Genomic DNA, 11,842 nt, shown 5'->3' with positions numbered 1-11,842 from the left:
GAAGCTTCTTGAAGGGTCCCAGAAGTGTGATGGCTGGTGGCTAACCCAAGTAAACTTTTGGGGGAACTTGCATCTATACAGAAATGCTCAACATGAACAGGTCCACTTTAACTCTCTAAACAAACAATAATTTTGAAGTGCGGTTTGGTTTTGAGACAAGTTTAACTTTGGTGTGTTAAAGCCCTATAATATACGGACTACGCCCCCTGGTGTTTACACAGAGAAATGCAGAGAAGAGCACGAGTCATCTGCATGGACATCAGCCACCCAGGTGAGGAGGTACCGTGCCATCAAAGCACGGACGAGCAGGCGGAGGAACAGCTTTTTTCTCCAGAGCTGTAGCCTCCATTGCACCACCTCCCTCCCTCTCCCCCGCCCACAAACAGGCACAACCCAGAGCTGAAACACACACCCCTGCTGTCAGAAGGAGACCCACTGATGCACCATAAACATGTTCATGTGCAACAACCATCTCAACCTAAGCATTTTTATTTGTTTCACTTGCATCAGACACTGTAAAGCAGACATTGCACTTCATCGCACTATTACACTCTTTACACTTTTTGAAATACTTGTATTTATTTTTTAATACTTGTTTGTATAAAGCTGTTTGTTGTTCTTTGTTATACTCTGTGTTGTTTTTCAAGTGCCAATAAAGTTTCGTTGTAGAAATGCAATGACAGTAAGTATCTTTGATCCTTGATCCTTGCTGGGATGTCAGCTTTTTGTTCCCACCACTAACTTCAGCTTCTCAATAACTTCACTGCAGTGGACACAGTGTGCCGACGACTGCAAACTGAAAAAGGACCTCAACATCGCCTTAGCATAAAATGGCACATTTTCAAATATTTCTTTTATTTCTAGAATAGTTACACACATGTGATACCAATGACATGATATTAAGTTAAACTTGCTCTTAAATAATACTAAGTATGTAATTATTTGTTTTTGAATAATTACAATGATATATTGTTTTCAGGCACATTGCTGGTCAGCTTTGTCATAGACTAGGTCCTTAAAAGCGATTTTTGTAGTCCTGCAGAGTCTGGCCGATCGTCCGACGGGGAACCAGTGTGAGCAAAGGCACAACACAAAAACAGGTAAGCTGAAACACAGGAGTCAGTGTTAATAATAAAAACAGAATGAGAAAAGACGCTGCATTAACTCTGCATACACGTTTCTTTATTCCCGGCATGGTGACGTAGTTTACTGTTGGTGTAACTGTAGCTAACATTTAGCTAGCTAGGTTTACTAGCTTGCACTCAGTGTTCAGTGTCATTTCTGTTTTTTTCTTTTGCGTTGCTTCTGTTATTTTTTGATTAGTTTAAACGGTACTTGAAGGAATAAAGTAGTTTTTCGATGTGTAGACAGTTTAGCTGTGTTTCGAGTCCCGTGATTCTGTATTTCTGTCTCTGTCATTCTCCAGTGTGAGAATCTAGGTGAAGGGTCGGAGCCGGGAAGGAGGGGTGGCAGGGTGACCGTCAGTGATATGTCTAGTTGACACACTTAACAAGCAGATGAGCAATATACATGACAATGGTAGAGGAACTTGTGTTAAATTAGCCTCATAACGAAGAGTGAAATGTCCGTAAGTTTATATTGTCATTTTCGCATTTAGATCGCCATTTTCACTCGCCGTTATTCACAATATATGGCATGTATTCATTGAAGCTGAATGCAAATGACCTATCATGTCTGATCGCTTGTTTCTTGTCATGTATTTTGTCTTTTGTGTGGCTAATTATAAACAGTCAAGCAGGGAAGGTTTATTGCGCCAAGCGTGGCTCAGACATTCGTATCACAGCTGACCTTTTGCCTGCAAAAGTGGATCTGAATAATACCTGAGAGTTACGTCACTCTCCAAGCTGCACAGTCCCGGGATGATACATACACAGAAGTGACTATACCTCTGTACAATATCGATTAAATGTCAAATGGTTAAAGAATTGCATTACCTTACAGTAATTACATAAGTTGTACAGTTGAGCATTTCCTCTCATGAAAAATCTAAAACAAATACCTTACAACGACTATATTGAAAATACATGCCCCAAAACAGAAACTCAGACACACAAATTAGAAACCTTGTGATTATTGAAACAATACTGAGCTCACCTGTGTTTTCCAGTTAGCTTAACTGCATGATCATAGGCATAAGAAGACACCAGAACTTTCTCAGTTTGGACCTATGATCTGTGTCTATCTGCATGTGTACATCATGGCTCAACAAGAAGGAGAAGAGGAACAGAAAAAGAAAAATCTAAGACAAAAAAAACACAAAAAAGGAAAAGCAAAAACCAAAAACAAACAACAAAAAAATAACAGCAGCACCAACAATCAACAGAAAAAGAAAAAGCAACACTAACAAGAGCCAGAGGGCTAGGCTACCTAAAAACAATATATATTCAAATATAGGAATATATATTAATGTAAAGATCAATTTGTTCACCTCAGATGGGGTCCGGCATGTTTTGCATACACCTGACTAGGACTACCACAGTGAGTGTGTAACCCTAGCGGTGGACTACAGTGGTGATGGGGTGATATACTCGCTGGCAAGATGACTCCCAGTCTGCAAAAGCTGACAGAAGAAGAATATTCCAGCATGATAATGATTCAAAGAAAACTGCCAAAATAACACAAGAGTTTCTAAATAGGAAGAAAGTGATAACTGTGTCGCCTGACTTGAATCCAATGGAACACCTTTAAAGAGAAGGGTAGAGCAGAACAATCCCTTCAGCAAAGAGCAGCTGGAAAAAAATGTATTTGAACATCTCTCCAGGAATTTGTGCATCGCTGATATCCGCTGTTGAATCATTTGATGTTTAAATGATATTGCAAAGTCATGTCATGTGTACTACAGTTTACATGGATTACACAGTTTTAGAATAAAATAAAACATTTACTCTAATTACATACAAGAAAACTTAACTTAAGTTTCTCCCCATGTAGAACAAAATGGCCTCCATGTTGCTGAACTCCGTGCGGAGCTGCTCTGTCAGTCCCACTTGGGCAGTGCGGTTTGGTAAGTTGTCTTCCTCCTTATTTGTTTAACAGTTTGACAGACGCTAACATACTTCTAAGCCTTGTGAAAAACAAAATACTCTACCTACCTTTTCATCTTCAGTGAGTCATTCTCAATTCATAAAGTGCTTTAAAATTGATAACATTAAGCAAAATTTTAAATCTTTTTTTGTGTCTCAGGTGCTCGCTCTCTCAGTACGACGGCCCAGCTTCAGGCTCAGGGTAAGGTATCACTCCAAGTGAAAGTCTACATTGTAGTCTTGTATGGATTTCATAGTTTAAAATATTAACTGCACACCAGAAGCCTTCGTTTATTTACATGGACAGAACCAGAGCAGAACTTCTTCCTTGAGGTGATTCCTTAGGTCATTTAAAAACTATCAGCCTAACAACCTGTTCTTGTCTCTATTTTCTCTCAGTTCAGACAAAGAGCAAGAAGACACTGGCTCGACCTGGTATGAAGAACATTGTGTTGGTGGAGGGAGTTCGAACCCCTTTTCTGCTTTCTGGCACCACGTAAGTCTCTGCTCTTTTCTTATGTCTCAGTTCGCTCCTTAGAGTCTGTGGCCCATGATGTTGATAAGAACATTGGACATTTTCTTGTGATAATACTTTCCATTTAAGTGTTGTATTGTTAAGGAAAACTTGTTGTCAAATGACTGTTTTCCAAAGAAATCAGCTTTCTGCCTTGAAAGAAAAACCTGTCTGGTTTGTGTTTGCAGATATGCTGACCTAATGCCCCATGACCTGGCCAGAGCAGCTCTGCAGTAAGTGTGTTGTTGTATTTATTTTGTCATAACACTAATGAAGCTGCCATTAGATGTTTTAAAAATGCCATAAATAAATACATCTGCAGTGTGACACACCTATAATGTCATAAATCAAGAAAAAGCCAAAGTTGATTTTGTTTGATTATTCATTTTACTAAAATTTTAAAAATCTGGAAATCAACACGTACAATATATTTCCCAGTGTCCACAAGTGTTACCAATACTAGGAAAAGAGTGGTGGCTCTATGTACTATAAATATTTTTACTACTTGTAGTACTTTTAATTTGTTTTCATCCTTGTCTCTTATCTGCTCTGTGTGAACACAACCTGCAGTTCAGCCCGGTTCCACCAAATAGTCACTGAATTCTTTCCATGCTGATCACAGCTGAGTGGTTTGACTGTTGCACCAAGGGCCACTGAACCTTTCCCTTCTCACAGTATCTGTTTAGTACAAACAATTTGTTTTTGGTGGATTTTTATATGACATATGTCAAATAAAGTGATTTTGATGAAGTAGCAAAATGTTTTGCTTAGTTTTGATTAATTTTAGTGACACAACAGTAGGTCACAGATGAATAATTCAATGGTAAAAACATGATGGTTCCTTCGGTTTTTACATTTGCTGGCTATGATGAATCGTGCAATTTTGGTCATTTTTATTTTGAGGACAACATGCCTTTATAGCTAGCTTGTGGGTTTGGGGTTCTGAGGGTTAAATGACTTTGAACCTCCACCTTGACTGTCAGAAAATGTGGAGACAATAACAGAGGGGGAAAACAATAATCACTTTGGCTGCTTTCAGTTGTTGATGCTAAGAAAAACTCTATGGGTCGTGTAAGTGAAACACAAGCCATCGCAAGCTGATATAGATGGTGAAGTTCCATATAGAACTCCAGTTCTATTCAGTGTTGGTGACATTCAGATGCTCTGTTTAGGGCAAAATGAATGTAAATGACTTTAGGTGTAAGCTTAGCCTGAGGAGAGACAGAGTTACACTGGAGCAAGGATCTGAAAGAGCTGTGAGGGGGTGTGTTGTGTCTAAGTGTTTTATTGAAAAGGTTTTGCTTTTGTCCCCTGCCAAGTAATACATTTACTCTGTAGGCAGAATATTCTGCTCTAATTCTATTATGTCTCTTTTTTTTGTTTGTTTCAAATGTTCCATTCTGTTTGTCTAGGGGTCTGCTGAACAGGACAGGTATACCCAAAGATGCTGTGGACTACATTATCTATGGAACAGTCATTCAGGAGGTCAAAACCAGCAATGTAGCAAGAGAGGTACACACACACTCTCACACACACCAGCATACACATTTACACCCCAAAGTGGTTATAGCATGTAGAGCTTCACCTCTGTAAGCCTTGACTCTAAGTATTGCTGCATACTGGAACATAATCCTCACCATCCTTTACAAATACATAGTGATAAAAATGACGTGTAAAATGCTTCTCCTTTTATTTTTACCTGTGATTTTAGGCAGCACTGGGTGCAGGTTTCTCTGACAAGATCCCAGCTCACACAGTCACCATGGCTTGCATCTCTTCCAACCAGGCAATGACCTCAGGTATTTCACAGAAAGAAATCTCTTCACCAAGTCTCTCCATTAGCTACTGTATATTTTGGGCTAAACAATAATTATCATTATACATAAGTAGTTCTACATTGTAACTGCAAAAACAGTGAGATTGTTTTATGTTATTTGTATGTTGTGTGCTGCTGCTGTGAGAGGCAGGATTGTGAAATTAATTCAAAACCAAAAAAAAATCACACTAGCTGATCTTCACCTTCAAAATACTCCATCATACACAAACATCTGGGCAGGACGGAGATGAGGAGTCACAACAAACTATGTAGATGTCTCATGACAATGACGAGGGAATAATGAAGGGGGATCACAGCAGGGGGCTGAGATCAGATGGGTGCTCATGTCATTACAGTAAGGCATGTACACTACGTTAGGAACAGTAAGGAAAGAAAACAGGAATGTGCATGTTTCATTGTTATTTTTTCATTTCCCAATTTGCTCTTGTGGTTGTTTCCCTTTTTTGTTCAATCTCTGTTGTCCTCTTTCTCCTCTTCTTCTTCTCTCCAGCTGTTGGTCTGATTGCTGCAGGCCAGTGTGACGCTGTTGTGGCCGGTGGAGTGGAGTTCATGTCTGATGTCCCAATCCGTCACAGCCGTAAGATGAGGAAGACTATGCTGTCCCTCAACAAGGCAAAGACTCTCGGCCAGAGGCTCAGTCTGATTGGCAGCATCCGGATGGCACACCTCTCTCCAGAGGTACATATTCAATTAACTCCTCTGACTCTGTTAAATTTGATTCTAAAGCTTCTTGCAACATCAGAAATTCTGCTGTTTTATCAGTCACCTACAGCACAGTCCTGAAGCTTTTATCTCGTGTGTAGCTTCCTGCTGTGGCAGAGTTCTCCACAGCAGAGACGATGGGCCACAGTGCCGATCGTTTGGCTGCAGCATTCGGAGTGTCCAGAGTGGAGCAGGATGACTTTGCTCTGCGATCACACACTCTGGCCAAAAAGGCACAGGACAATGGGCTGCTGCAAGATGTCATCTCCTTTAAAGTGCCAGGTAAACACTGCTTCACCCTCTAAATGACACCCATGACGATATATTTTACAAAGTTAGGAATAGGTTGTTGTTTACTTTGTGGATGGTTGTGTATTCAGCTGTAGTGGTTAAATTGTTGTTATTAACAAATGCTATTTGTTTGCGCTTCCTTGCATTGACTTTGTTTTAAAGGTGCTAATTAGAAGCATTTATTGATGTGTCAGTTGTTGTGTGTAGATGTCAAAAATTAGTGATTTAACAGAAAATTAGTTGGCAGTTGTTTTTGTTGTTAATTTTTCTAGCAACATGCAGAACGTTTGATTATTATTTATTTGCTCAATATGTTTCAGAACATTTTAAAGATCTACACAGTCTAACTGTAAATGGTTTGCTGGTTCAAGCTGAGCTAGACAGTATTTTCTGGCTTCATTGGGTAAAAATTCTATAATAAACTTGAAGCATATTTTACCTGAAGTGGTCAGACAGGAAACTGGAGTTCTGCACCTTCGCTTGCCTCCGTTTCCAGGCTTGAGAAAATCTAGCCGAGATTGTTTTTTTTTGCCAATCACAGGTTTTCTTCACCCAGCAACAATATAAAGACCTCCAACAATTATAGGACCAACGGTAATTTTTGCAGGAGGGGGCAGTTTTAACTTTGCAGCGGACAGCCAAAAGATAAACTGGGGATCCTGGGATTTACCACAGCAAGAAGGCTGGAGTCAACACATGAAGCTGAAAAGAAGATTAGGCAGGATTCTATGATACAAATGCAAAACAATGAAAGTCTTGCACACGACAAAACACTTTGACCTTGTGGCAGATTATGTATACCAGTGGAGCATGATTGAGTTCATTTTGTGTTATCAGTTATTATCATTCAATTATTGATCAACAAGCCTGCCTATTATCAATTAAGAAATTTGAAGTAGATTTCTAATCTCGTGTGAAGCCTTAACTAGATGTTAAATTTCAGCTTAACTCGAACTAGATTTTCAGTTCTAGAGCTTCAGATTTTTGCCTGCTGCCATATATGCCAATAATACCTCAGACACAACTAGTGGATTTTGCTCTAACTGAAAAGATTTTCCACTTCACTGTACGTCAGAATTGTAACAAATTCCAACAGGTAAAGGCTAACGGTTGCTATTGTTTTTTTTTTTCTTTTTACATAACAGCCATACTTTTTGTCTCTTCCAGGCCGTGATATTGTGTCAAAGGACAACGGCATACGGCCATCATCCAAGGAGCAAATGGCCAAACTGAAGCCCGCCTTTATTAAACCTCACGGCACAGTCACTGCTGCCAACTCTTCTTTCTTGGTAAACACACACATCAGGCCCTAAAGCACTATCAGTGTTTTTGATTCCTCCTTCATAGGTTTAAAACACCTTCAGCATAGACAGGAACTGTTTCTATGTGTTAAATGCAAAAAGCAAAGTGTAGTTAAGATTAGTTTGAGGATTGTCTTTGTTTTTTTATCCTAAGCATTATTTACACTTTGTAATAGCATGTTGTGCTTAAGAAGAGAATTGTATAGACTTGCTCAAGCTATCTTCTGATTTTCAGTGTCTCTCACGCATTAGAATATATTCCTCAGTGTTGAAGTTAACCCATCCCAACTCAGAGTGAACTCTTTGTTTGTATGTGTTCTTAGACTGATGGGGCCTCTGCTGTGCTCATCATGTCTGAAGAGAAGGCTTTGGCTATGGGTTACAAGCCTAAAGCCTATCTCAGGTATCTAAATCCTCTTTGTCTGATAGAGCAGCCTTAGTTTCCCTGATGATGCTATTTCAGATGATGTGCTCATCTATGTAATTTTTCCATCCTGGCAGAGACTTCGTCTATGTGTCTCAGGACCCCAAAGATCAGCTGCTTTTGGGGTGAGTCTTGCTAATTTCCCAGCAGAGTAAAAGCCAGCTGACAATACTTTTCATTTTATTTGAAAGTCAGATTGAGGTGCATGGTTTCTTTGAAAACCAACAGTGTGACTCCTGAGTGTTTATGAGGAGTGGAAAAAGAAGTTATTCTGTTTTTGGTTTCACACTTGCACTGTTTGACTCTTCCAGGCCAACATACAGCACACCTAAAGTCCTGGATCGGGCCGGCCTGTCCATGAGTGACATCGATGTCTTTGAGTTTCATGAGGCATTCGCAGTAAGTTACCACAATAGAATGAGGAACACAACATGTGAGCTTGTGTTCTCTATTAAGCTTCTGAACCGCAAAACCCATTGGTGGGTTTGAAGGCAGTGTTAATATGTTTTAAATCGTTAAAATTACACCATTCATCTGAGCAAGAAACTGAAACCAGAGAGGATCATCAGATCATGTTAGTAATCATACTTTGATCATCACTTTCGGTTTCATTTGGAAAATCAACCAAAACTAAGCTAAAAATCAAGATATTTCATCAATACCACTTAATTCTACATGTCAGTTTGCAGTAACCAGATTCTGTAATAAACAAAAAGCATTCTGCTCTCCTTGGTTCAAACCTAGAAGCCTTTACTGACTCAGCTGTGATCAATACTGATGTGACAAAATTAGAGGACTTTTCACCTGGACTGAGCTGAACTTCAGGCTGTGTTTACATACAACAAATAGGAAGCATGAATGGGAATGAATGAAAACATGTTAGTAGTTATCTAAAGTATTCAGAGCCACCTTTTATTTCCTCAGCAGTGGTAACACCTGGGGTCACTTGGAAAAATGCTGCACATATTGATTCCGATTTATTTTACATTTTTGTAAAATCAATAATCACATTAATTCAGCTTTGCTTTTTTAATGATTAGTGGCATTATAGCTTTGTTATTCTCTACAAAAGACATTTCTGAGTTCTGTCTACTTCTAGCCATGGTTGTGCTGTTTCCATAGTGGTGTAGGACTTTCTATTGCATTAAAAGATGAGCTAAAAAGTTAGAGTAGCAAAAAACACCTAGAAACTGCTTGAGGTTCAGAGGGCTAGTATTCTGATCATCTTCAACATGAATTACCTGGAGTCTGTCAATGTGCGAGTCTGCCTTAATGCAACGGCAGTGTGTACTATACCAATCAGCCACAACATTACAACTACCTGTATAGACCCCCCCCCAAGCCCCCAGACTCATCGGGGTAGGGACACGGGACCTCTGGGGATGTCCGGTGATGCCTGACACCAGGAATGAAAAAATCCTTCAGGCTTGTTCCAGTACAACCCATGATGCTCATTCAGATTGGGATCTGGGGAGTTTGGAGGCTGGGTAATTGTTTTTGGAAGGGTGCATTGTCCTGTTGGGGGAGGCCGCTGGGATAAGGGAGTGTCATTGTGGAATATGTTTGGTCTATAGCAATGTTTAAGTGGGTGGTAAGTGTCAAAGTAACATCCACATGACTGCCAGGGCCCAGGATTTCCCAAGAATATATTGTAATGACATAATAAATGTTATTCACTTCGCCTCAAAGTGGTTTTAATGTTGTGGTGGATCAGTGTATGTTATTCACATGCTGGAGTAAAACTTGACAGGTCTGCTTCATATTCTGCACTGTTCGGTCAGAAGAAATCAATCTTAATCGTGGTTTCTATGGTAACTCTGTGGCTATGTTCTTGTGTGTGTTTTCCAGGGTCAGATAATGGCAAATCTGAAGGCTATGGACTCAGACTGGTTTGCCCAGACATACATGGGCAGGAAATCAAAGGTAAAGATAGCTGATGGTCAGCTGTGCTTTTTCTCACAACAGATCCAATGCAGCACATCTGATGTTTGGAACATACTGCAACAGATTTATGCATTTTTGGCCAAGATAATAATGTGAGAAAAATTCAGTGTGAAGGTGTTGTACTATAAAAACTGCCTGTTGTGTGTGTGCAGGTTGGGACTCCTTCCATGGACAAGTTCAACCTGTGGGGAGGTTCTCTTTCTTTGGGTCACCCATTTGGTGCCACCGGCTGCAGACTGGTAACCACAGTGGCACACCGACTGCAGAAGGAGGGAGGACAGTACGGACTGGTGGCAGCGTGTGCTGCTGGAGGACAGGTAACCGCAGATCAGCTTTTTGGGGAAATGGGACCTTCAGTGCAATATTTTTGTCTTGTGTGCACCAAATAACACGACAGTATTTTCTAGAATCATGTGACTCAAAGTAGTATTTCTTTAACATTTTTCTGGTCTGATCTTGTCTCTTCCAGGGTCATGCTATGGTGATCGAAGCCTACCCACAGTAACAAAACAGCATCTGTAATTAGATCTTTATCATAACAGCTAAACGAACACACACACTCACATCTGGACAACCGAGTGTACATATTAGCACCATTTTGCCTTCGTCAGAATAGGAGTCAGATACAGAATGTGTGTTTGAGGGATCGTGTGTAAGTGTTTTGCTTAGAGGCTTTTAAATTATAACAGAATGTCGTTGAGGTGCGTTTTGTCTGCACAGTAACTGAATCTAATGTAACATAGCAAAGTCGAAGCACTCAGCAGGAGCCACAGCGATCGTAATGTTTATATTTGCTGTAATATTTCTTTTTATTACAAACTGTTGGAATAAATGTGCCAGTGTGATGATGGCCACAGTGGCATATGTCATTTCTGGGTCTGTTGTTCTGTTTTTTTTGGCCTTTCAGACATTCAGACCTGAAAAACATGAATGTTCTGTCACCATTTGTGGAATCACATACATACATACAGATACTTTTATAAAAGCAAAAACATCAGAAATTCACAGGATCTAACTTCAAAAATGTGAATATTTGTAGGTATTCTTGGTCTTTTATGGAAGTAAGGTGAACATCTGGGTTTGAGCTGTTTGTCAGACAGAAGCAGCAATTTAAGGGCGTTTTTTAAAAAAACCCAAAATAAATGAATACACTTCAAGTCATAGTGGATAAAGAAGAGGCTCTTTGGAGAAAATGCAGTAATGCCCACTTGCAAATTTTTTACCAAAAACAAGGTTGTCAAATGTTCAATCGTTACTAGTCTCATTTCAGTCGAATCCCAGCCAATCAAACCAGTAGGAAAAGACAAAAATACAGAATTTTATCATGTTGGAAAAAACAAACCTGTTTAACTTTGATGCCAAAGTACATGTCCAAGTAAAAATTCTGCTGCTCATGATTGGAAATTGACTGAAAAATATGTTTTTAGGGCCCCGAATATATTCCCACCTTCAAGCATTCAGTAGAAATTGCTGGACTGGACAGGTTTTGACCTTGGCCTGTCAGCACCATTAGATCAGGTCATTCACATCCAAATTTAATTCGTTGTTTCTAGTAATCAGGCAAAGATGTAATTAACTCTGTATTTATTAGAGCTACAACTAATGATTATTACTTCTTCTATTACTTCTCAATGGCTTGAATAGTTGTTTGGTCTACAAAATGGTGAAACATGGTGTTTCCCAAAGCCGCAAATGTCTTGATTTGTTCACAACCCAAACATATTTAGTTTGGAAAGAAAGAAACCACAAACTGCTCTTTTTTAAGAGGCTCAAGTCAGAGAATTT

At 39.6% G+C, this 11,842-nt stretch overlaps 1 protein-coding gene across 1 annotated transcript; it reads left to right on the top strand.

Annotated features, from left to right (window-relative positions):
- Positions 1 to 1,017: 1,017 nt before the first annotated feature.
- On the top strand, positions 1,018 to 10,926 carry hadhb (hydroxyacyl-CoA dehydrogenase trifunctional multienzyme complex subunit beta). The gene is made up of 16 exons (XM_008279040.1): positions 1,018 to 1,100; positions 2,953 to 3,025; positions 3,205 to 3,246; positions 3,444 to 3,540; positions 3,747 to 3,791; positions 4,971 to 5,070; positions 5,270 to 5,357; positions 5,886 to 6,073; positions 6,199 to 6,379; positions 7,556 to 7,677; positions 8,013 to 8,092; positions 8,191 to 8,238; positions 8,425 to 8,512; positions 9,962 to 10,036; positions 10,210 to 10,374; positions 10,527 to 10,926. The coding sequence occupies exons 2-16, from the start codon at positions 2,959 to 2,961 to the stop codon at positions 10,560 to 10,562; spliced, it is 1,422 nt and encodes a 473-aa protein (XP_008277262.1). The 5' UTR covers positions 1,018 to 1,100; positions 2,953 to 2,958; the 3' UTR covers positions 10,563 to 10,926.
- Positions 10,927 to 11,842: the final 916 nt, after the last annotated feature.

This window comes from Stegastes partitus, unplaced genomic scaffold, assembly GCF_000690725.1.
Source record: "Stegastes partitus isolate 25-593 unplaced genomic scaffold, Stegastes_partitus-1.0.2 Scaffold142, whole genome shotgun sequence".
Taxonomy (NCBI): Eukaryota; Metazoa; Chordata; class Actinopteri; family Pomacentridae; genus Stegastes; species Stegastes partitus.
The sequence above is the reverse complement of the archived record's forward strand: the minus strand, read 5'-3'. Positions and strand labels throughout refer to the sequence as shown.